The 26945-nt window shown below is 34.9% G+C and overlaps 1 protein-coding gene and 1 pseudogene across 2 annotated transcripts; both read right to left on the bottom strand.

Moving 5' to 3' along the window:
• MASTL (microtubule associated serine/threonine kinase like) lies at positions 1-26875 on the bottom strand. Of its 2 annotated transcripts, XM_016131483.2 has the most exons (12): positions 26674-26875; positions 25287-25424; positions 19275-19414; positions 18535-18623; positions 17221-17327; positions 16843-16990; positions 14196-14368; positions 10900-12039; positions 9746-9884; positions 3679-3792; positions 3490-3591; positions 1-874 (listed from the first exon to the last, which is right to left on the bottom strand). In XM_016131483.2, exons 1-12 carry the CDS (start codon positions 26857-26859, stop codon positions 717-719), a joined length of 2634 nt encoding a protein of 877 aa, XP_015986969.2. In that variant the 5' UTR covers positions 26860-26875; the 3' UTR covers positions 1-716. The 2 variants fall into 2 exon arrangements, with proteins under 2 accessions (XP_015986969.2, XP_015986970.2); XM_016131484.2 differs by lacking the exon at positions 3679-3792 and having other exon boundaries at positions 440-874; positions 26674-26859.
• LOC118609271 lies at positions 12258-12375 on the bottom strand (annotated as a pseudogene).
• Positions 26876-26945: the final 70 nt, after the last annotated feature.

The raw sequence follows: 26945 nt of genomic DNA, 5'->3' as shown, positions 1-26945 counted from the left end.
TAAACCATCATGTTTTTTTTAATTAAAATTGAACAAGCTGTTAAAATCGCTACAGTATATCACACCTAAGCTTTACAGTATTATTTTACACAAACATGTATTGTAGAGAAAGTATCAGAAGTAGTCAAAGCAGCAAAACTGTTTTCATAGGAAAGTAAACTAAAATCTGAGGCCCTTTGTTTATTCCTCATTCCCCAAAGGAGTTACATTACTGAGTGAAGGAATTTTCCAGCTGCATTTTGAAGTAACAAATGCAGCCTTAAATGACTGCCCTTGACACTACAGCTTTTGCAGGCAATAATAAACAAAGAAAAGTTATATCAAAATAAAATTGTATAATTGCATTATTTTAACACCAAACTGAATGGTGGACCGAAGTCAACAGATGAGAAAGAAATAAGGCTCCAGGCTCCGTCTTTCTCTAAAGTGGTCGTGCCATTCTAGTTTTATTGATGCATTTATTTTCATAAAATGCAGTAACAAAATAAATAAGATGAAAAAAGCTTTGAAGATTTATATACAATTCTGAGATTAAAATAAGTTAGCAACTATATTCTTTTACCTCTGTGGAAGCTGTAACATACATTAAAAGCTCACAGATCCAAGTAAAATAATGATTTTTTCCCCCACCCTGAGATCAATCTAGTATTAAGGAGTATATAACTATGTTAGCTCATTTTACAAGACGAGATTAGATTAAAGAGAAATTTTATATGCTATAGACTAAATCCAGATACGGTCAGGTGCTGAGCATTATTCCTAGCTTCAAAATAGGACGTATCTGTTTCGCCCTCTGGCTGTGGTATGAAAGGCATAGTCTGATGCTGCTGATTGTCCCAGTCCACGTGACTGAAGAGAGGATGATGCTTCAGCTCTTTGGAAAAATATAAAACAAAACAATATAATGACACTATTAGCTTAGCAAGTACTGTTCTACAGGAGCGAAGACGAGAACATCTCACATATATCTTGGCCTACTTTATCATGCCACTTTCATAGACATTTGTTTAATGCCTGTTTCTCTATTCAACCACATAACTTCACAACGGCACACACAGTGTCATTTTGTATATCACTTGGTATATGACTGGTGCCTGGTCTGTGTTTGTCAAATGAGTGAGTGAATGATCTGCCTTAACAGAAGCCTATCTTTTTCACTGCCTGTTTATCTTCTCATATAATCCCTCACTTGATGAGAGCAGAGAGCTCGGACTACTTCCTACTGCCCAGTGCAGCTTACACACCACTCATCTTCCGTGATTAATGCCCCATTTCTCATTCTAAGTCCTTGCCACATGTTTATATCTCTGCAGTCCTTAGCACCATCTATTGCCCTAGGTAACTCCAATAAGAAGCTCATCCTCCTCTTTCTTGCTGTCTTCCCTATGCTCCATCCTTATTCTTCATTGTGGCTTCAACATATCCACTGATGACACTTCTGACACATTCTCTTCATGGTTCTTTGACTACCTTGATTTCTCCGACTTGCATTTTCACAACACACAAACAATCTAGCAATATGGTCATATCCGCAATCTTTACTGCTTCCCTTTGCAAAATCTCATCTTCCCTATTTCCCTCTACCTATTAAAATGGAAATTTGCTTTTTTGATCATACTCTGATGATTTAGTTGCTAGACGTAACCTACCCTCTCCTCAACCCTTCATTTTGTAAGGCAACAGTAAAGATGTCAACAACAACAACAAAAAAGTGACAATTAAGGTGGTAAACAGTTTTTTTAAAAGCAGCGATCGAATTTAAGGAAAATACTGGGAGAACACTACACAGACGGGAAAGAACTGTGTCTGTACTGGGGGAGGGTGGTTGGGAACTCCATGTATCTATACACTGCTTTTTTCCCTAAACTGCAAGACTGTTAGAAAGAGGTATAAAGTAGCAAAAACAATTTTCATTTAGAGAATTTATTTGTCTTTTAATTGTTCAAAATAAATATCTGAAATACTTTCGAGTTACTTGTCATAGTAACTCTTAAATTGTGGTATCTGGACATGATGGGGTGCTTTATGACTCTCTCGACATAACTATTTATTTAGACTGATTTCAAAAAGGAATCCTAATCTAACTGAACAGTAACTAAACAACAGTTGTTGAAGCAACTGTTTTTGAACTGCAAAATACACCTACTGTCTGCTTCAGTTTGTAGACTGTTCATTAAACAAAAATCTGAGGTCACTGGTAGCTTTTCTTCTGTCTCCACTTATTCTGTGCAAATCACAGTACATTCCAGCCATTCTCTAAACAGTGGTTTCTCAGCTTAAGCATAATTGACGTTTGGGACCAGATAATTCTTCGTTGTGGGGACAGTCCTATGTACTGTAGGATATTGAACAGATTTTGTGGTCTCTTCCTACAGAAGTTCCAAACAGTTGTGACAACCAAAAATGTCTTTAAACTATACCAAATGTCCTTTGGAGAGCAAAATCACCCTAACTGAGAACATTTGCTCTAAAGGAATTTTTAGAGCTGAGTTGTCAAATGTCTGCACCCTCAATTTACTGTCAAATTCTACTCTTCACATAAGTCTTCCTGACCACTCCATCTGAAAAAAAATCTGCCATCATTTTTATCCTCTCATAATCTTTCTCTGTATCATTATCTCTGCATCCTGGCACCTTTCTTCATAGTATTTACAACTGGATGGCATTATGTTATGGTTTTATTTGCTGTCTTATCACTAGAATGTAAATCTAGCACTCGAGTATTAGTTTGGTTCATCTGTAGGGTACCTCCAGTGCCCATAACAACACTGCCTGGCACCTAGAAGTCACTCTACAGATTTGTTAAATAAATAAACTATTGATCTTGTTAGAACAAACACGTAGAAGCTGATGTAAATGATAGATTAGATTACTAAAGCTCATTTTTGTAAACATACCCTTCTTCACATGGAAATACATTTTCAGACATAATGCTGATTTGTCTCTCTATACACCTTGTTACAAAAAGGATTTCAAGGCAGCCAATAATTGAGATTTACAAGAGTTTCAAAACTGAAGTTTAACATGCCCCCTGCAGTAGAAAAACTATTCATTGAATGCGTCACAACGCACCGAATTTGTCTTATTTGAGGCAACCTGGCACCTGATACATTTGTCAATCAATAATGGTGTTGGAAATGAGTAGTAAGAAATTACAGAACTGAAGTTTTGATAGAAAAATATTTTCTATAATTGTTTATGGTGAACTTTATCGGGCTCTGATAAACCAAAGACACTGACAAGACTGTTTCAGGTACCCGCTTGAGATTAATAAAATTCAATGAGTGTCACAACCTGACCACATTCAATTTTAATGTAGAATAAGGACAAATATATCAATGGATCTTTAGATGGCAAAAATAAACAAGTTCTTTTTAAACCAATTTAGCAGTCAGGTCATCTGTAGTATTGTACTAGAATCTATCATTATTAGCATTCACCACCTGAAACTATCCAAGGGTAAAAGACTTTATTAATACAAAACATTACCTTTCATTCCAGCTCTCTTTGTATCATCAAGGGTTAAAAGTATTTCCACTGCACTTTGAGCATTGTCAGATAACTTTTCTTCACCTTCGGGCCAAGGGATATCTAGAAATACAAATAAACTTATTGATCATTGCTCAAAATGATACATAGAGATAAATGAACCTATCTTAATAGGAGAAAAAGAATCACCTCTTTTCAGAATATTCTGGAATACTTGTTGTGGTGTTTCATCATTAAAAGGGGGAATTCCGGTTAGAAACTCAAACAAGCAAACTCCAAGTGCCCACCAGTCTACCGCAGGACCTGGAATTTAAAGGAAGTAGCTGAACTTGCAAGCACTTTCTACAAATGTTTGACCAGCTAAAACATTAAAACATGTATATTTGGGCACACTCATTCCTTAAGACTTTCTTCTAGCTTCATAAGGCACAAAAAGCCAGATTACCTTCATTTAGACAATATGACAATTACTTTCCTTCTCTGTTTCAAGAAGTTTAAATTAGCAATTAACAGAGCTAGCTAAAAAAATGTTAAAGCTATCTTTGGTCATTTATTAATAACCTCTGATATACTGGATACTTATTTATTCTAAATCCTAAAAAAAGCCAGAGAATGCATTTAATCTAAAGATTATTCTCTAAAATAGAGTACTTCTCAATTTCAAATTGGGAAACAATAATGTTTAGATGACTCCATAGCCCAGTTGTTTCACAAAGCTATGAGATGAGACAGCAACATTAACACTAAATGGAGAAATAGCTTGGTAATTAAGGAAAGTCTTACTGAGTGTTTTAATTAACTTTATTCCTTTTAAGATCATGGAGCAATAAACTGACAAAGAATATTCACTTAAAACATGGCTTGAGGAGGTAAGTCTTAATAAATAATTAAAACTGATTTCTAAACAGTACCTTCATTGAAATTGTTATTTATATACAAAGATGTTTTAAAGGGTTAAATATGACCTTATAATCTAGTTTATAGTTTTGTTTAGTTCTGTCTATGAATAAAGTTAACTTCGGTCCAAAAATAGTTACCATCAATATAAATTTAGAATAGGGATTCTAGTCTAGTGCTAAATTTGCTTGGAAATTACTCTTTAAATTCAATTTCACAAAATTCATTATTGTGATTAAGCAACTGCCACCATTCATTCCATTTTAAAACAAGTAGGAAAGCATTGTGGAATCTGCTATTAGGAAAAATAAACCCATGCATATAGAGTGCCTTTTAACCTGCAAGCCCCATAATCCCATTTTCCCCAAGAACACAAAATGCGAATAGTCCACAGGCTTCTATTTCTGTAGTAATCACTATAAAAAAAAAAATCACCTCAGTTAGTACACCTTTTAAGCAGCACTGAGAAAGAATTATTCCAATGGATTAGATAATATAACCAAACAACAGAAAAGTAGGGGGAAATCAGAAAAACATATGCATTTTATTTATTTTATGTAGGTTAAAAATAATGACCCTTTCCCCGGCTCAGCCAAAATGTACTCATGTCAAAAACATATGATTCCTCCATGGATATGTCTTAACATACCCATATAAGCCAGTCAAAGTCTAATAAGATCACATATTGTGATAAATTGTAGCAATTATATTAGCCAGAGAAACAGAACAAATTTGTTTTGCATTACTGGCTTTCTAATCCAAAACCCACTTCTTAGTTTGTATATTGACACTGTTTATACCTTTCTATTTTCTAATAATAATGGAATTAAATGGGTTAGAAAATTCAAGCCCTTTTGTAGCTGCTAATTTTAATATTCTTATCAGGCCTATTTGTTCAGTTGCAATAAAAAGCCTATGTATCTTCACTCTGCAACATTTGAAAGTCATAAAAAAATGCCTGCATGCCTACATTTGTTTTCACAGAGAAGACCAACCTCTCTGGATGTCTTCCTGCTCAGAAGACAGAAGACAGTTCATATTTGTATTTTGTAAATGAACTGAAAAGAGAAAAAACTTTTTTATGCAATGTGATCTAGTTATACTTTGACTGTTCAGTTTAATGTGCTTTGCCATATTACTTTGTAGAGAAGCTCACTCACCCAAAGTCAGAAATCCTGCATGTAAGAAAACAATAGTTAGGCACACTGTATTAAAATTACAAGTTCATTCTCACATCATTCATTTAACTAAATATCAGATATTGTACCAGATATAAGGGATATAAAAATGAATAAGAAAAAGAGCTTTTCCCAAGGAGAAAACAGCCTACTCTGTGAGAGACAATATAGATAATTTTAACACAATGTACTGAAACAAAAATACACATAGGAAGCTAAGGGAAACTCAGGCCAGAGTTCTAAGTCCACTCAGCTGAGTTGGGTAAGATCATGGAGGAATTGGAGGAGTCCTAGCTGTGTGTCAGCATGATGTTAGGAAATACAGGGCTACGTACGAGATATGAAGGAAGTTGAAATGACTGCCCCTGGGGCCTGGGATCTGAGAGAATAGGTAGAGAATGGGGATTTTTTTTAAAAAAAATTAAGTTTATTGAGGTAACATTGGTTAATACAATTATATAATTTTCAGGTGTACGTTATCATTTGACATCTGTATATTCTATTGTGTTTACCAAAGTCCAGTTTCTTTCAGCTGCCATATATTTGATCCCTTTTACCCACTTCGCCCTCCCCAAAACCCCCTATATTTGACCCCCTTTACCCTGTCTACCTTCTCCCTCCACTCCCATCCCACTAGTAACCACTAGTCTATAGTCCTCTGGAAACCACTAGTCTATAGTCCATGTCCATGAATCTCTGTTTGATTGTCCTGCTCATTTATTGCTTTTAGAATATAATTGCTAACTTATCTTAATCTCAGAATTGTATATAAATCTTCAAAGCTTTTTTCATCTTCTTTATTTTGTAAGTGATATCATGTGATTTTCAACTTTTTCTATCTGGCTTATTTCGCTTAGCATGATTATCTCGTTCTATCAATATTGCCTCAAATGGCAGTATTTCATCTCATCTTATGGCTGAGTAATATTCCATTGTATATATGTATATATGTACCGTGGCTTCTTTATCCAATCATCTATCATAGGATACTTCGGTTGCTTCCATGTCCTGGCCACTGTGAATAATGCTGCTATGAACATTGGTGTGCAAATATCTTTTGGGATATGGGTTTTCAAGTCTTTCAGGTAAATACTCAGAAGGATTGCTGGATCATATAGTAGATCAATTCTCAGTTTTTTGAGGAACCTCCATACTGTTTTCCATAGTCACTGTACCAATTTGCAGTCCCACCAGCAGTACATGAGGGCTCCTTTTTCTCTGCATCCTCTCCAGGATTTGTTATTACTTGTCCTGTAGATTATAGCTATTCTAACAGGTGTGAGATGGTATCTCATTGTGGTTTTGATTTGCATTTCCCTAATAGCTAGCGATGTTGAGCATCTTTTCATATATCTGTTGGCCATTTGTATGTCTTCTTGGGAGAAGTGTCTGTTCAGGTCCACTTCCCATTTTTGATTGGATCATTTGCTTTTTTGTTGCTATTGTATCATATGAGTTCTTTGTATATTTTGGATATTAGGCCCTTATTGGAGGTGTTGCTTGCAAATATATTTTCCCATTTGGATGGTTCTCTCTTTACCTTGTTGACGATTTCTTTTGCTGAGCAGAAGCTTTTTAGTTTGATGTAGTCTCATTCATTTATTTTAGTTTTTACTTGCCTTGCTATTGAGGTCAAATTAATAAAATCCTCTTTTTTTAAAAAAAAATAAATTGTTTGTATTATTGTTTTAAAAATGATTTATCAAAATACTTTTATAGAAAAAAATTTAAAATATATCACTAGATAGCTGAGGTCACTAAATGTCCCACTGAAATAGTGGCAAGATCTTATAAAGTAAATCTTTCTATTTCATGCTTACTTTCATATTGTATCCTATGTTAGAGAAAATATAAACTATAATGTAAGAAATGGGCTAGCAAATCTGTGACTTGGCAAAAGGGGACTATACAAAAATCGGTCGAGTGCCCAGAGGAGCTTAGTTGCTTTGGCTAATAAAGAAAGGGGAGTATTCAGTGTGTCCACTTTCAACACTATGGAGCTTATGCACCAGGGTTCCCGGGGCTGCCAGGAATTCTCCTGGAGTGCCATCGAGAAGGAAACCTCTGACGCTAGCTTCTTAAACTCTTGTAGTGGAAACATATAATAACTAATTATTATATAGATAGGATGACATAAGTTGTAAACAGTTTCTAATTAAGTGAGATAGTAGTGAATAAGTAATTCTCCATAACTAATCAAGGGGAGCATTATGAAAGAGGTGACATTTGAACCAATGAGAAGAAACTTGACAGGAAGATGACTGGGGACTGGCTTTTCTAAACCAATGCAAAATAAAGAAAACTTGGAAAAAAACATGTCTATGAAGGAGAATAGGAACATAAGGACTATAAAGAGATATTCTGAGATATGTGGATACTATGAGAGCTTGGAGCTTCAAATGCCATGATCAATAATCTGGATTTTAAGGAGCCACCTTTCAAGGAAGGAAGTTGCACAGACCATGTTATATTTTAAGAGGAAAAATCTGGTGGTAATGATTACAGACAATAGAATGAAGTTGAGGAGACCGGAAAGAAAGTTATTAAACTAATGAAAGGGAAAGATGAGGCAAAGACAGTGGCAAAGGTAAGGAGAAATCATGCGGAGATATAATTAACCAGATTTAAATGCCTAACTGTAGGGACAATGTCTGTGTCACCACAAAGATGGTAAAAAGGAAATTGAAATAGGGGAGATAAGAAGAGCAAGCTAGATAACAAGTCTAGTTTTCATAGGTAGCATTTGAAAGACCAGTAGAATACTTTGGCCCTGCATCTGCTGTCCAGTGAGAATCAGGACTGGAGACAGCTATTCAGGAAACATCAACACAGAGGGACTAACAGAAGCTATGGGACTGATAAGATTAACAGGGAGTACGTTCAGGGAAAAAGGGTAAAGAACTTGAAGAACTTCCACATTTACAAGAGGAAAGGACAGAACTGGGGAGTAGAAATAGAGGGAAGAGGAATGAGACTGAGAAGAGGCTGGTAAATTTGACTGCTGATTGTTAATGAAAAGTTTCAGTTAAATAGCAGGGATAACAATCAGATTGCCAAAACAAAAATAATCAGGCAAAGAAAGGAGGAAACCTTTGAGAAGTTAGGTGGTGAGGGGAAGATAAGGGTGGAAAATTATTTTCTGACTAAAGAAAAAAGCCAGCAAAGAAATAAAAACAGAAGGTGTTAGTGGTGAGGCAGGGAAAACGAGCCAGCTGATCACCAAAGGAGCTCAAGGAAAAGGGTATAAATAGCAAGATGTAGAAGAAGGGATTCATGTCGTGGGTTGAATTATGTCACCCTGAAAAAAAGCTAGATTGAAGTCCTAACCCTGAGGTCCTCTGCAGATGACATTTGGAAATATCCTTGCAGATGTACTTAGATTAAGATGAGGTCACATTGGAGTAGTGTGGCCCCTGATCCAATATGACTGGTGAGTCCTTATAAGAACACAGCCATGTGGCCATAGTCACAGAGGAAACACCATATGATGTGGGAAGATTAGAGTGACGCATCAAGGAACGCCAAAGATTGCCAGCAAACCACCAGAAGTTAAGAAGCAGGTTTCAGAGGGAGTGTGGTCCTGTCAACACCTTGACTCTAGACTGCTAGCCTTCAGAACTGTCAGGCCATAAATTTCTGTTTTTAATCACCTAGTTCGTGGTACTCTGTTACAGCAGCTCCAGGAAACGAATATAGTTCATTTAGGAATGTAGAAAGGGAAAATTTTTCCAAGAGCAAAAGGGAAAAAAAGATAAGTGAAAATGTCATCCCTTTATTTTTATGTTGCATTTGGAAGGATTGTTCATTTCTGTCTTACCCCGTCTAGTGAGGGTATAAGCTCTAAACAAGAACAGGCTTCTCCAGACTGAATGGAAGTTTAGGCCCGACTTTGTATTTTTGAGCCAAAACTCTAACAGACCTGGGAAGACATTTCGAGCAAAGTTAACCAGGGGGTGGAAGGTGGGGTTTGTCTAGATCACTGAGACTGCACCAGAAGCAAATAACCAATGGCTGCATGTCTTTTCCTGTAATAAATGCCACATATGAGGAAAGAGTATTGCATAAGTTCATTTTGTTTTACTTTAGGTAATCCAAGTAACAAAGAAATTCAAAACAATTTCACCTCAAAGGAAAATGAATGATAGATAATACTTCAAAAACTCAAGACACAAATGCCTTACCATGGGCCCTGCCTAATAACAGCTCAGGTGCGAGGTAGTCAGGGGTTCCCAGGATTCGCCCGCCATCCACTAGGGCCGCGCCTCTTCTTACACTCTTTGGAGTTCGATATGGAGTCCCTGATCTGGCCTGATTTGGGGTCTGCCAGTTTAAAAAGAGTTTAAGAGACAATGAATATCTTAATTCCTTTTGCAGTGAACAGGAATGCCAAAATAAAAAAGCTAGGCTACTGGGTACGAAAGACACATTCGAATCCTTGATCAGTTTTGAAAATGGACTCATAACAGATTATACTTATGAAAAGTAGTGATATCTAATGAAATGCAATAGCTTGGGTAACACCAATTCATTCAATAATGTTTGGATATACAAGAAGGAAATCTTGTGGATTTTTCCAAATCCACAAGAAAAATTTCTTGATCACATGGATTAATACAAACTGAAGAACATGCACTAAGGGAGGCTGTAGCTAACAAATGACTGAATTATTTGGCTAATACATAAGACAGAATTGTAAATAACTTCTTGTGCTAATTGGCATTTAAGTTTTTAAGATATTCTGTTGTTTCATAAGGACTCTGTGAGACCAGCAGGGTAGGTATTGTATTCTACAGACAGATGGGAAACAGAGGCGCTATGGGTAAGGGACCTCTAAGTCCCTCTGTGAATTCTGAACAGAACACCCAATTCTTGTAACTCTAAATTCGGGGTTTACATTTCTTTATATTATGATGTCTCTCCAAAGGGGGGGGGGAAGATAAAGAGTTAAGAAAAAAAAAAGATTTGAAATATACATTTTTTTCAACTTTTTTCTATAAAGAAAGAGATCATATAAATATATTCTTAGAAGATGGTGAGTGGACTTTAATTTTATAACTCACAGAGTTTCTGGGATCAAGTGAAAATATGTCATTATAAATATGTGAAAGTACATAGAGCAGTACAAATGAAGGAGGCATTGTAGTTAAGAATAATAAACATTACTACCAGCGTTACCTTTCCGCATTAAAACTTCCAACAGTCCAAAGATTCCCGACAAGTAAAACAAAACTGTATGCTTAATATCTTATAGTCTAGCTAGAGAGGCAAGAGCCTGGCTTCCATAGTCTATTTTTCTAAAATCCAAAGAACAAAGTGTTAAAAAGTAATGACATACCTGACATGGCATACAGGATCTTCCTTTCTGAGTAGGGGTTACCGCCATGGGATATGAACCACTATAAACACATGAAACATCCATTGCATCTAAAGTAATACTCATTTTGGATGGTTCTGAGTTATTGGATACATTAATATGACTGTTAAAACTTCGAAAAGCGACGGCATTTCTTTTAGAGAAGGTTAATGTTTTCGACACCTCTGACGAAGGAGCTAACATTTTTTGGTTAGTGTCTTGGACAGCAGTATTCTCATCACCTTCTGGCAAAGTATTTTCTTGGCAGCTGGGTGGGACAGTGAGGTCTTCAGTATTTAATTCTTCAAAAGAAGATTCTTTGATGCTTTTGTCTGGATCTAAGGACTGCCTTTCCAATGAACTTTCCATTATAGAAATTCCAGGAAAAGATGAGTCAGAGTCCATATGAATACTTTTACAAGCTCTGTCATCATCGGAACACAGGAAACTAGAACTTAGGTTGTCCTTATTATTCTTGTCAGAATCTTCATCCAGCTCACACATAAGGTTTTTTGCTATCATTGGGATAGGCGATTTTTCTGGTGTTTGTTGTTCATCAGTAAAAGAATCCACCCTGTTCTCCTTATTGGCACAGTCATTTTGCTGACTTCTGTACACCGAGAGCTTAAGGTCCTGGACTTCGGTCGTTAAGCCTGTACTTGGATTTGCATAACAATCTCTCGTTTCAATACTATGCTTATATTTTATACAACATTTTTTATTCTGTTTAACTTCCTGACAAGGACTCGAGTCAACTAACTCAAAATTTCTCTTAACACTTCTTTTCTCAAGGTGCTCTTGAATCATATCACCAGAATTCAAAGCCCACTGATTTGCCTGATGAAAACCAGACTGTCTTGTGTCACTGGCCATGTTAATATTATTTATATCCAGTTTGTTTGCTTTCCAAGAAACTTCTCCAGAACAGCATTTTTTAGCAAGGTTTACACAAGAGCTTCCAGTGGCAGGAATGGCACTGCTGTTCTGAATGGGAGAAAGGGCTAATTCGAGATCCTTTCTACTGAAACTTTTGGTCTCGATGGCATTTGTAGATTTTGTACAAAAAGGCTTTTCAGTTGTATTCCAACTCATCATTGGAGAGCCCAATGCATCGTCACTTTCCTAAGGAGAAGGAAGAACCTTTTATTAATTGTATGAAGCTGAGATTCTTTAACCTTTTAAACCTCTGTCCACCTAGGTGAAACAAATGACCCATAAGCTATTATGCTACCTATTCCCACTTTCCAATGGAACAAAAGAACAATGATAACAGAAAATTAAAAAACAATATAAATTATTACAGTATACATTCATACATATTATTTATTTATTTATTTTTACGCCTACAGCATCTGGTCTTCCTAGTGGTCTCCCATCCAACTACTAACCAAGCCTGCCCCTGCTTAGCTTCTGAGATCAGATGGGATTGGGCATGTTCAAGGTGGCATGGCCATAGACTATACACATTATTTTGAGTGAAACATTGGTCTAAAATGTAAATCTATTATTCTATAATACTCATTTGATAGTGTATTACATGTTATTTAAATAGAACAACTTAACAGGCAACAATAGGCAACATATTTAGGCAAATTTGGGATTAAGGCTACATTATATACATATCTTCTTTGCAATAGCAAAATGTGCAGGTTTGATATAAATGTAGTTAATGGAAAATTATAGACCAAAATATTATTAATATGAACATGTATCACTTTATTATACAAGTATAATAAAACGAAGCCGAGAAGGATGAAGCTAAATTAGTGGTAATTTATAATTAAAAACCAAAAATAACAAGAATTAAAATCCATTGTCAATAAGTTGAATTTATGATACAATGATAACAAAATGCTTTTCCTGAAAACTTCAAATTCCAGCTCTGAGCAGGCGCTCTTGGGTGATCAGAGCTTGTGCCAAATACTGCAAACTGGTACATGGTACTCAGGACTTTCACAAGATTACTGAATTAGAAGGAATCTTCAGTAACTAATAATGCCTATTTTTGACATGTGAAAATCAAATCTTATTAACTTACTCCATAACAAGGAGTACTGAGTCATGAACCAAAGAAAATTCCTGAACTGTAACTCAAGCACAGAAAATGATGCATCTGTGGATTAGCACAGGGTTTATCAGGGGTCCCTTTTCTCTCCTATGGAGAAGGACTATTATAATCCCATCATTATATTCCTCAGGGATGCAGAAGCAGGAAGAAGATGGCAAAGCTGTGTATAGTTGAAATTATATATAATATGCTTTCCTGAATAGAAAAGAAATGAAGTACTACTACTAGGAATGTAAATATGGTTTATCCTGTAGCATATATATATTACTTATAGAGTAGCCTATAAGAAGAGAAGGGAAAAACAAATTGAGAAACCTTGTCTTAACTAAAAACAATTTGACCTTGTTCCTTAAATGCAAATATCGAACAACAATGAAGGAAATCATATATATGACTAGGAATAAAAACAAATACTATACAAATTATTTTATTAAATGGAAGGTTTATTCTTTGTTCATTACAATTATTCTAATATCATATTATTTTACTGGCATTTTATGAAGGAAACTTTATTATAATTTAAACTTCTAGTTCCTCTCAACTTTAATATTTATTAGCTTTAATGGCATTAAAATAGAGCAAAACAGAATATATAAATTAAGTAATGTAGCTTTAAGTATATTCATCTACTTAGCAGTCTTAGAGTGGATACTCTTACAGGCACACCTATATTACCTTTGGGGTCTAAAAGTTATTTCTAATGCAGAAGAATGACCATTCCATTAAATGAGAAACTGGCAGAAAACAGTATAGAAGGAGGTAGTTATGAATTTTAAAATAAGATATAGGTCGAAAAACTCAACAAGCTAATGTCTGTGTCACGGTAGGGATTAAAACACAAACAAACAAAAAAGAAGTCTATTTAGTTGCCTAGAAGTCAAACACACTTATCAATTTACAGCAAAATTTAAAAATTTGGAATCTCATATATAGAGCAAGAATAATTTCACATTTAAATGAGAAACGAAATATCTATAATTTTTTAATTTTTAAGATTTATTATGGTGACATTAACAAAATCCAATAAGTTTCAAATGTATAATTCAATGGTAGAGAAATGAAATATTTCACAAGAATTTGACAGAATATATTAAGAAAGTGGAGAATGCCATTCATTTCCAAACAGAATTTATATGAGAAGGTAAAAAGTGTTTTTACCATTAATTCCACATATATAATTGGTTTGGGTTAAGATAAATTTCACTCTAACCTGGCAATCCTTCTCCCATTGGGGACTGCTGTGGCTTTCAGATTCCACACTGGACACAAAGGTGTGGGACTGACTACTGGTACTTGATGTAGCCAGCCTTTTCCTAGACTGCAGTAGATTAGGAGTTAAACACTTCACAGGCATTCTGGGGTTGGGGGCAACTGTTTCAACACCTGTAGGGAAGAGAAAATACTGAAGCTTATATCATATCTTTCTTGGTTTCTCACTGAGCCTGAATCTTTACAGATAATTAGGCAAAATATTAAGTACTGCATGTCAGAACTATTTGTGTAAACATTATCCAATCTATGAAGATGGTTTCAGGTGTTTTTGGTATACTAGTACTGCTCTGAAAGTTAAAAAAAAATACCGTTCAACATTCATAAAGTAAAAATCATGATAAGAGAACTAATTTATAGTTAGGAGGAAATCCATTTGAATATCCATTATCCAATGTGACACTCTTCTTGATAAAGGAGTGTTATTGATGTGTTATATCCAGATGTGATACAAGGCTGGAATATGACTTAATTTACCCAGTTCGATTTGTATTTAATTAAAATTATAGCTTTATTTCAATGAGATTTACGTGCTTACAAGTGTCAATTATACACAATCCATAAGGGATTTTTTAATTTTTTAATTTTATTTATTTATTTTTTTCCATAAGAGATTTTAAAAATATCACTAGATAAAACAAATAAATAATGGTAAATTGGCTAAGAGTGAGCCAGTGAAGGAAAGCAGCACTATCTACATGATACATGTTCCTCTATCACATAACAATGCTAAAAATTATTGCTCCTGAACTTATAATTAGACACAACAAACAATCATGCTTTTAGACAACAGATATTAAAGTTAATAATATATAAAAAAATAAAGATTTTACACTTATATTAAAAGATACATATATCTTGTTTTCCTTTCCTGATATTCGGTGAACATAACTTTAATTCCAAGTAAATTCTTAGTCTTATAGTTTTTTGAATTAATAGCTCTTAGAACTTTAAAACTGGAAGGAGAATTTCAAAGTCCATCTAAAGCAACTTTCTTTCAGGTATATAAATTCTCTTAATAGAATTTCTGAAACTTGCTGGATACTTGCATTGATATTTGACTAAACTGCTCAGATGTCTTTCCCTGTATGGTGGGAACTTGTGCCTAATCTAATGCTATGTACATACTGTATATCTGCTAATAAGTTCTTTCTGGATCACTGATGTGATCAGACCATTCTCTACTTTGGAACTTTTGAAGGCTTCCCTTTTTCTAAAGCTTAAATTCTAGGCTCCCTGTAATAACACTTGATCCTTCCCTATTTACCTGCTAAGCTTTCTTTTGCATTGCGCAAACCATTCTTACATAATACACTGAGTCTCCATGGTTTGAAGATGGAACATACTTCCACATGTCCATGCCTTTGCTCATGCTGGTGCTCCTATATGAAATGTCTTTTCCCACTATAATTGCAGCTATTAAGGTCCTGTTTTTCTTTCTGGGTCCCGCTTGGCTGTTGCTATATCTTTATTTAGAACCATTCCTGATTTTCCCCATTAGCATCTGTCACTTTCTGTGTTACATCAAAGTATTCCTCCTGTGGCATTTATTTTATAGGATTGTTATCCCTTTATACCTGTAATCACCACGAAATTACGAGTTCTTCTGAGACAAGGACCTCTGTTACTCGTCTTGATATCCACTGAAGTGACCAGCACATGCTTTGCACCTATCTAATTTTGCCTAGATTAATGAATGACTAAGGGAGATGCAATTATTTTTCCTTAAGCATAAGGCTATAACACCTGCACATCCCATATTTTAAGTTTGTTTATCAAAGCCATACACACATATACATACACACACATATAGTTCAGCCATTTTGATTTTCACAGTGGATTTTGCCAGATGAAACAATATTCACTGAATTTGAAGTAAAGGGTAAGGTGGCAGAAAATTGTATATGCAATCATGACTTGGCTTACCCATTTACTAGTGTGGCAAATAAGCATTTTCAAATATTAGTTTTCTCATTTGTAAAAGAATACTATATATATGTGTATGTACACACACACACACACACACACACACACACACACACGTGTCTAGATATGCACAGATTTGCTGAGGACCAAATTTAAAGTGAGGTAACATCTGTGAAAACAACCAACACTAAATCACCCTTCAAAGGACCATTATTTACATTCCCAAGAAGGATAATGTGAGTACAGAGAAATAAATTGTCTACTCTTGCTAAGCTATAAAGGGTGAAGTTAAGAGCCATACGAATGTCCCACTCTTCTCTTCCACTATCTGCTTTTGTCTTTTATTGGGCACTACTTTATCTCTTTGCTTTGACAATTTTGTTTAGAATATTTTGGAAATAATTTTACAATTTCTTCTCAATGTAAGATTTCTATAGACACAGTATAGTAAAATCTATCCAATGATCATCCTAATATTATAGCTAATTGACGAATATCTCATTAGGTAGACACTTGGTTCTGTTGACATAAAGATCTGCAACGCCTGTCAGAAATGGTGTCTACATAATGAAATACAGAAATGCAACAGACGATTCGAATATTTGCATTTTAAAATCATTAAATTGATACGATAAATAAACTTCCTTTTCTTTTATACTCACATGATTTTAGTCTGCTAAAATAAGGAGTAGCATCCTTTTGATCTATAGACATAGGACAAATTAGTCCTTGAGAAAGCTGTGATGTTTCAGATACATGAGTTGAAAGAATATTTGTAGAGTCTTGATTTTTTTCTGCAACTGGTGGATGCTATTAAAAAGAGAAAGAAAAATACAAATGCTAATATCTTCACAAAAACACCACCTAAGTGCATACGTAGACGGTCATACCACATAAGTAGATAAACTGTAAAAGTATCTAAACATGCTTGATATTTAAATTCATTTTGATCATTTTTTAAAAAAGGAAAAGGATTTTAAATTTTAAATGTTAATCATGAAAGGACATGTTATGTGAGTTTTTTCTAATCAAGTACTTACAAATCCCAAAGAACTGATGAGAGATAATACTTGGCCTGGGGTTCTTGAATAATCTTGTCTGGGTTTAGCCATTGATGGTGTTGTAAGGATATCCATCATATTGATATCTACATATGGAAAGCAAAGTATATAAAATTCTTTAATCATCTGTTTTGAACTTTGGCCCTCTTTCTACATTATTAAATTACCTACAAATTGGCTTGTATAAGACAAACATACCTATAAAAGCCAGATGCCATAGAGTAAACATAAAAAACTAAGCAAGAAAGTGAAATCATTAAAGTTTGATAAAACAGAGCCTTGCTCTGGAATGAATAGAACACAGTGTAATGACCCAAAACAAAGTCTTAGCTTTTTAGAGAACATTCAATCACTAAACAAGAGTGTTATCTAACTGGCAGCAAAATAATTCTTGGTAAATCAAATATTAGAAAAGAACATGGTGAGAAAAACTAAGAAAGGAATTAAGATAATAAAACATCAATTAAATTTCAATATCAGAATCTATTTAAGGAATTAATATAAATTATGGACCCTTCACTTTAACACGTGCAACTACAGGTCAAGACAGAAACTGACATAGAATTTATCAGGTTTCAGTACTTAAAACTGTAAAATAATTCAACATTCACGCATGATATTGTACTATTTTCTTTAGATATCAAAAATGGTAAGGGAAGTAATCCACTGTATGTGATACAACTTTTTAAAAGACAGACTGAAAGGTTGAACTTAACAAATTTCATTTATACCTAATACTGATAAAGCAATATGTTATTTTCTGCTAGCTGAATAGTATAAAATGATTCATGTATTATTTTTTAAATTAGCATTTATTTCATTACTACTAGTGCATTTAACACAACCCTATATGTATGTGTGTGAATTGTGTGTTCATTTTCTTTGCCCCGTGTTTACCAAGGTGTCGGTGGTGGCCACGTATATTGGAATAAGTTCTTTAGGTATTAATTGTTTATCATGTTATAATCATTTTACTGATTTTTAATTGGTCAGAACTAGTTTCAGTAAGGATAAAAAGTCCAAAGAACAGAAATTGTGAGTTCCTCTTTGAAGACCTTCAAGGACCTTTGAGAATTTAAAAATAATCATTCTCAGTTTTCATCTTTAATCAAAAGAAAAGGTACCATCAGACCTTGCTAGTCTATTTTAAAACAAATAATCATTAAATTTCATTCATTATAAACTAATAACAACAACAACAACAACAACAAAACCCCAGTATAAGTTAATGAAATGTAGTGTCTAAAATTTGTTGGAGTTTTAAAAAAAGTACTTACCTGTTATTTTTCTTACCTCTATTCAAAGTAACTTTAGAAAGGCCAAAATCTGTTAGTTTAATATGACCTTCATTAGAAATAAGCATGTTGTCTGGTTTCAAATCCCTGCACATACAAAAGATAAACAGCAGATAACTGAAAAAGAGCTGGTGTTGATGTTAGAATCACTGAGAAAAAAAAGAGAAAGTTACAGAAGAATCAAACCTTATTTTTCTCTAAAACAAGGCACTCATTGGTGGCTCTGAAACTGCAAATAATAACTCTAAAAAGCAAACTATCTTTTGTATAACTAAATCTACAAGAAAGTTAACTGATTTAATGATTATTCTCCACTTTATTCATTAGATATTCCATTAAAAGAAATAGACCTTATTAGATAAAATAAACCTCAAGCCAGGTCAAAATCCTATTCGCCTCTTTCAAGGAGGTTAACACTAAGCCTTTTTAGAGCAGAGACACATAACCTGCCTTTCTTTGCACAGAACGAAACACTGTAAATCAGCCAGTTATAAAATGTAGCACTTTTGTATTATGGTAAAGGAGTAGAAAAGATTCAAAATTCTTCACAATAAAATGGTGTATACTCATGATCAAAGCAATATATTTAAAAAACACAAGGAGATGGAAGAAGAATTGATAGAATTTACCAAACTTTAGACAACCTAGGTATATGGGCAAGTGGTTTTACAAATATTTAATACCTAATTTTATTATTTGTGTTTTTAAGTAATAGTCTATGGAAAAATCAGTCTTTACCTGTGGATAATTCCATGTCTATGAAGGTAGTCTAGAGCCAATGCTACTTCGGAAATATATTTCACAGCCATCTCTTCATCAAAATAACCATATATATGTAGGAGAGACTTGACATCTCCACCAATAAGATATTCCATTACCTATCAAAAAGGAATATAAATGTTGCAAAATAAAACCAATATGATAACATTAAAATATATATACTTTGAGCGTCACAGTTACATATTTTTAGCATGGTTCTGTACAAAAGACATTTTCTTGGTACCACCCAGTACCCGTAAATACCCAGTTTGGTCATGTTGCCATATAGCTTGTTAAATATAAACTGTTTAGTCTGAACAAAAATTCAGACTTACAAAAATGATGTAAGAACAACAGACTTCCCATATACTCTTCATCTAGATTCATGCATTGTTAGCATTTTATTATATCTGCTTTCTTCTTCCCCGCATGTATAAATATTTATGTCAATCACTAACATAATATTACATAATAAACATAGCAAGATGACAATTATTACATAATTAACATAAATATCTTATATGCATGTATTTTTGTTCAGACTAAACTGTTTAAAAAAATATATGGCAATATTAGCGATTGGTACTAATATAAAACTTTTAAATTTTTGCTGAATAATTCAAGAATAAAGTTGAAGACATCATGACTTGTCACCACTAAATTCTTCATGATATATCTCCTAACAAGGACATTCTCGTATAACTATGGCATAATATAATCCAGAGAATTTAACACTAACATAATGCTATTATCTAATACAGTGGTCCCCAACTTTTTTGGCATCAGAGAATGGTGCTCCTATGAGAATCTAATGCCTGATGATCTGAGGTGGAGCTGAGGTCTTCAGAGATGCTAGCACTGGGGAGCAGCTGCAAATACTGATGAAGCTGGCTCTCTCGTCGCTTACCTGCTGTGTGGCCACATTCGTAACAGGCCACGGGCCAGTACTGGTCCACGGCTCGGGGTTGGGGACCCCTAATCTAAAGTATAGTCTGTATTCTGATTATCTCAATACTGCCCCTGATAGCTTCTCTCCTCATACCCTATGCCCAAGCCAGGATCATGCACAGGATTTAGTTGTCATGTCTCTTTAGAATTCTTTAACCTGAAATAGTTTTTAGCTTTATTAGGGGTGCTAGGGTGGCAATTTTTCATGACAGCTGATTATTTCTTCATGATTTAATTCAGGTCATGCATTTTTGGTAGGAACATGATATTAGCAAGGTTGAGTCCTTCTCAGTGATTCCCACCAGAAAAATACCCAACTAATATCAGTGTGTTCCATTCCTGGTAATGTTAACTTTGGTCACTTAGTTAAAGTGGTGACTTTCAGATTTCTCAATTGAAGAACTCCGCCCAACTTGTAATTAATAAATAATCTGGGGGGATTATTGATTTCTGTGAAACTATATAAATAACCTGTTTCCCAACAAACTTTCAATAATAATTTTAGTGTCACATAACTACAGATGATTCCATTATTGGTATGTGGTTGCAAAGCTCTATTATTCCGTCTACATGTACTAGTCATTATTCTCAAAATTTTCTATAGTTTTAAGCTATAAAATAGTGCCTATTAAGAACTTAATAAAACGAGGTCATTTCTTATTTTGTTTCCCTGGTACACTGAGATCAGTCAGTATTTGTTAACGAGATCAATCATTACACCATTTATTAAGCACAAAATCTGTGCTACATTCTGTTCTAGTACTGGGAATATAAGCATAAATAAAATATAGTCACCACACTTAAAGAGTTTGTAATTCAGTAGTAGAAAACTGAGTAGAGAAATACTGTATTCGAGCTCATGAGAATGCTTACTTTCTTACATCCTTATCAACAGTGACTATCAATACTTTTTATCTTTGTCAATCTAAGGAAGAAAAGATAGACTTGTTTAAATGTTTACTTTATTCACTTTTAGGGATATCTGGAATCTTTACACATTGTTCTTGACCTTTAATATGTCTTCTGTGAACTACTTCTACTCTTTGGCTGGGGTATTTATCCTTTCTTACTGATCTGTAAACTCTGTTTACATAGAAGTAAAATCAGTCCCTTTGTCTGTCTTCTGGGCAATAAATATTTTCTCCAAACATGTCATTTGACTATGTATATGGTATTTTGTGTCACATGTTTTAAAATTTTAAGTAAGTTTTATGTTGTACTTAGTAAGTCCTGTACTATTATATGATTATAAAAATATCTAGATCAGTTTTCTTCTAATACTTTTATGGATTCTCCTTTTCAGTGGAACTCTCTGATATGAAAGGGGAACAAATAAACTTAGCTGTACATCAAGTTTTATAACTACGCAAAGAATTATTTCAAGTGACTTCAAAAAACAGAACTCGACAGCATGTCCCAAGGAAAAAAGAACTGCAAGGAAATCCTAAATCAAATCCAGTTGTTTCGGTGTTAGCATAATAATAAACATTTTCATATTTTTGTTCCTTGTACCACCTAGCATAGTACCCGAAAGGCAGCTGTCAATTATTTTTTATTATTGTGGCTAAGTTTAGTGATACTTTATTTCTTTGCTTCAAAGCAGTTTCTCATTTCTAGGAAATCTTTTGTTTTGTCTAAACCAGGACTTTGTACACCTTAATGTGCCTGGGGAATCTTGTTAAAATTCAGATTCTGAGTCAGTAGATTTGGAGTGGCGCTTGAGATTCTGCGCTTCTAATTAGCGCTCAAATGACGCTGACATTGCTTGTCTGTGGACCATACTTTGAGTGTCAAGGATCTAAAACAGTGATGAAGTTTATAGACAAGATATGGTCTCCTTTCTAATTCCAGGACTAGGAAATAAAAAATGTTATAGCTGTTTACTTATTCCACCAACTCTAGGCCACAGTGTTGGAAAAAAAAAAAAAGGTACTAAGTTAAGCAGGTCAACTGAAACTTTCAACCACAACTGTTAGACCAGGCTTGTGGAAACCTCTGGCTGCCAAAGGGCTAAGTATTGACTGATGCCACAACCAGTCATGGCATTGGAGAAGGTACACACACTGCATATAAAATAGTATGTGGTAAAAGCATTAGAGAGTCCAGCAAGAATCAGAAGATCAAATAGTTTCCTACCTTCTGTGGAAATGACATACAATAATAGTCTTTTCTTTTTATGTAAAGAGCCACATAGTAAATATTTTAGGCTTTGTTGGTCATATGGTCTATGTTGCAACATGACAGCGGCCATAGATAATAATGTAAACAACAGGTGGTTGTATTTCAATAAAACTTTACTTATTCGCTGACATTCAAATTTCATATAATTTTCACATATCACAAAATACTGTTCTTTTCATTTTGTTCCAACATTTAAAATGTAACAACTATTCTTAGCTCATAGCCTGTACAAAAACAGTGGGTCAGATTTGGTCTAGGGGCCATGGTTTGCCAACCATTGGCTTAAAATATGAAAGTCAATTATTCTTACAGAATTTGGTTTTCATCTTCTTACCGCTACTATATACATTTTTTGACTCACTCAAAAAGTGAATCATCCTAAAAAAGAGACCCCCCAACTCATGCTTTCTCAGAACTTAGTGGTCTCTTAAAAGGCTGTCTTTAATCTTTCTCTGAGGGCAAATTGCAATACAAATTTGGATCTTTACTCCAAAATCTTTTCTCCCAATATTACCAAGTCTTGTTTCCCACAAAGAAGGTCATTAAAACCAGGTACTGCAATCCATGCTAAGGTATTCATTGGAATGTTGTTTAGAACTGTAAAAACCAAAAAACACAAACAGAAAAAAAACCCAAACCAACTAACCAATAGTAGTATGTTTGTTAAAGAAATTATGGAATTCATAAATAAATGTATGCAATTCTATAGTCATTAAAAAGGATTAGGTCACCACTAAGTGGAAAAAACAGGCAGAAGAATAGTATTTACAATATGATCACATTTCATGTATTCATTAAATTTTGGTTTATAAAAAATTATTATCTCTCCTGAATTAGTCCTAATGCTAAAAGGGTCCTAAATAAACTTTTTACTTTTGAAAGTTTTTTTGCCTTCCCATTAAACCTTTGCAACCACATTTAACAGTCTAAATATATTCACATATTTGCTCGAAGATTAGAAATGGATTTAACCATCAGATACCAAGAGTTTTAGATTAGATTCTATTTTTATAACCTAGCCTGAATTTTTAAGGCTATAGCTTGAAGCTGAAGGTCATGTTCAATCTCAAGCTTTTGGAATAGCAGAAAGTTGAAGTGTCATACAATTATGATCCAGAGATGCAAAAAAGATTTAGCATATCAAGGATAAAAGGTTTCCACTCTTAAAGGCAATCAAATCATTAAAGGAACGAGCCTTCTGTAGATAAACACATAAATTCCTGGTCTAAAATCTAAATCTTAAAGACACAGTCATTCACAGAAACCACTTGGACATAGTAAACAGAAGCTACTGGAGTTATCAAGTATTTAACCCACAGATCACCTCTTAAGTCAGAACCTCTGGAATTTGCAGTAAAACTACCTGCCATTCTTACCTCTTCTGCCTCTTCCCCTCCAATTCATTAGAATAGTGTAAGTAGCTGCTTTAAATGAAAAGCAAGCAGCTCTCAAAGTCCACCATATCCTCATATCTTTCTTTATTATACACCAAACTTTATATTTCGACATATGTCCTTTTCTTACCAAATATTTTTAGCACTATGTGCCAGACACTGTTCTGCATGCTTTACATTCACCTACTGAAATTTCATAACAACTTCTGAGGTAGATACTATTATATCTCATTATGCAGAAAAGGATACTGAGGTGTAATACAGCCATGTGCCATTTGATGATGGGAATATATTCCGAGAAATGCATCGTTATGCAAACATCACTGAGTATCCTCATACAAACCTAGATGGTATAGATACTACACACCTAGGCTACAGGGTATAGTCTATTGTTCCTAGGCTACAATAGGCACAAAAAAACATGAGATTAAATAAAGCATAAGAGAAGATGATGCAGGCAAGAGATGTGGTAAACACAGGATGCACGAGAGTGCTGCTAGCATAACACAGCATACTGTTATATAGCAAACATTCTTTTTTATAAGTAGAAAGAGTACGCTTTAACATAATGATACAAGAGTAGAGCACAGCAAATACATAAACAAGTAACATAGCTGTTCATTATCACTGTCAAGTATTATGTACTGTATGTTATTATATGTACAATATTTTTATTACTGGCAGCACAGTACCTTTGTTTACACTAGCATCACCACAAATGTGAGTAATGTGTTGCACTATGACATTAGGATGTTGTGAAGTGACAGGAATTTTTCAGCTCCATTAAAATTTTATGGGACCACTGTGGTATATGTAGTCTAATGTCAACCAAAACGAACGATGTATGACTGAAGTTAATTTTATGTGTTAACTTGACTAAGCCATGGTACTCGGATTATTTGGTGAAATACTAATCTAAATGTTGCTGTGAAGGTATTTTTAGACGAGATTACATTTAAATCGGTAAGACTTTGAATAATAGGTGATTATCCTCCAAAATGTTGGTGGGCCTCATCCAATCAATTGATGGCCTTAAGATTAAAAAAAATTTAGGTGTTGTCTTTCACTATGCAGCCATCACCCCCACCTCCACTGCTGCCAAGAAGAGGGAATTCTGAGTCTACACTGCTTTTTGATTGCAGCAACAACACCAACTCCTTCCCAGGTTTATAGCCTGCCAACCAAACTGCTGATTTCATACTGGTCAGCACCCACGATTGTGTAGGGCAATTCCTTAAAATAAATCCCCCTCTCTATACACATTGCCCCCCGCAACCCCACCCTATTAGTTCCTTTTCTCTGAAGAACCCTGACTAATAGGACAGGTAAGGTCACTTGGCCGAGGTCATAAAGTTAGTGCAACAGCTGGAATGCAAACCCAGGTACTCTGAATTCAGAGACTACAGTTTTAAGTCACTGAGTTCAGTGACTGCTGAATGAAGAAAAAAATGTAAAATTGGTTACTCACCAAGTAGACATTGTTTGCTGACTGCAGTGAATAGTACAAATGGACAATAAAAGGACTTTTGCTTAGTGCCAGTGCGTCTCTCTCAGCTTGTACCTGATGAGTCATATTTTTGTTGATCATGTCTGCTTTTTTGACAACCTACAGTAGATAATATGATAAAAGACATTCATTTTATTTTTTATTACAAAGTCTTCTAAGGGTTCAAAGCTACCATCACAAAACAACCAGAGAGAAAACATACAGATGTCACTTGGACCTCACATTGCCATCAGAAAGCTTTGCCAGAAAAACAGCTAATATGATTAAAACACAAACAGAAGTTTCTTCATCAGAGAATTGCTTATCTTGATATCAGTGTCAAAAGTATCACATCCTTTTTGAGGAGGAAAAGGTAAACAAATGCTCCCAGACTGCCCTAATTATTAGTAGGAAAATAATTCTGTTCTGCTACTCTTAAAGTCAAAAGACAGTAAAGAATTAGAGGGAGAAAATATGAAGGGCTGTACTTGGGCAGACTTGGGAATGGATCGACGAGGTAAGAAGCATGAATACGACAGAATTTATAAGACTCAAGAGACAGGACATTCAGATGAAGTAGAAGGAAGTTAAAATGACGCAGGTTTCTAGTCTGAATGACCAGAATGATGGTGGTGGTATTAAGTGGAGAAGGAATATAGGAGGTTCAGAGTTTAGGCAGTTAGGTGGAGAGGACTGGTCAAGGTTAGGCAAATACAATTTGGAGGTGCCTGCTACACATTTGCTCACATAGCAATGTCCAAAGGAAAGTTGAAACTGTCTCCAGTTACTCAAACTGCAGGCTTCTTCCTTTTATCAAGTTTACTCTGTACAGAAATGTGAATCATTGGAAACTACGGGGATGGATAATCAAGAGGGGCCTGAATAGCTTCAATACATTGGAAGTTCTTGTAGGAATGTTATACACTACTGCAAGGATAAAGGATGGATTTAGGACATATTTCGGTTTAGTCTTTAAATAGAAGTACATTCTAGTTTTATAATGGAAGGTTTGAGGAGAAAAAATGAGGCTGTTTAATGAGATCTTTTGGTTATAGTAGGTCAGAAATTAATCTATATCAAATCGAAAAAAATAAAACATGATTTGGAAAATAACTGGTTCAAATTTGAAGTTTCTTACTTAATCCCGGTAAAGGTCAAATCAGCAAAAAGGATTCAGAAGTTCTGGTATTTCCCAAACATTCGCGTAGTGAAGGGTGGGGCAGAGGAGAGACATCCCGACTTGCTCACGCTAATGTCACCCCAAGTGAGAAATCAGCTCGCAGGGCCCTGGAACATGCACAATTCAGGGGGCAGGAAGAAGGGCCATAGGGCTGGACTCTTTCTCTTGCTTTACTCCCTAACTTCTTACCTTCACCGCATACAACTTCCCGCTTTTCTGCCCCAGATAAACCTTCCCGAAGGCGCCACGGCTGATGGGCTTCACAATAGTGAATTCTTCAATGGAGGGAGGTTTTGGCACCAAGATTCTGTCCACACACTCCCCTGCCACCGCGTCTCTCCCACTTTCCTTCTCGCTCCCATCAGGGGCCTCCATTGCAGGTCAGCCCAGACTGAAGCCTGCCGCAGCCGCCAAAATCCCTTTTCCAGCCGCAACTCCCGCCAACTGAGTTCAAAGTAAGG

The sequence above is a fragment of the Rousettus aegyptiacus genome, unplaced genomic scaffold, assembly GCF_014176215.1.
Source record: "Rousettus aegyptiacus isolate mRouAeg1 unplaced genomic scaffold, mRouAeg1.p scaffold_m13_p_10, whole genome shotgun sequence".
NCBI classification, from domain to species: Eukaryota; Metazoa; Chordata; class Mammalia; order Chiroptera; family Pteropodidae; genus Rousettus; species Rousettus aegyptiacus.
This window is presented reverse-complemented; position numbering and strand designations above follow the sequence as displayed.

Bases quoted from the DNA above. Each gene is read 5' to 3' on its own strand.
- MASTL (XM_016131483.2), bottom strand. From the start codon at position 26,859: ATGGAGGCCCCTGATGGGAGCGAGAAGGAAAGTGGGAGAGACGCGGTG. The intron at 18,624-19,274 runs GTAAAGACTGAT...TTGTATGTGCAG, and splicing joins AGACATGGAATTATCCACAG to GGATTTGAAACCAGACAACA. The intron at 3,592-3,678 runs GTGATTCTTTTT...TTGTATTTCTAG, and splicing joins CCAGAATATTCTGAAAAGAG to ATATCCCTTGGCCCGAAGGT.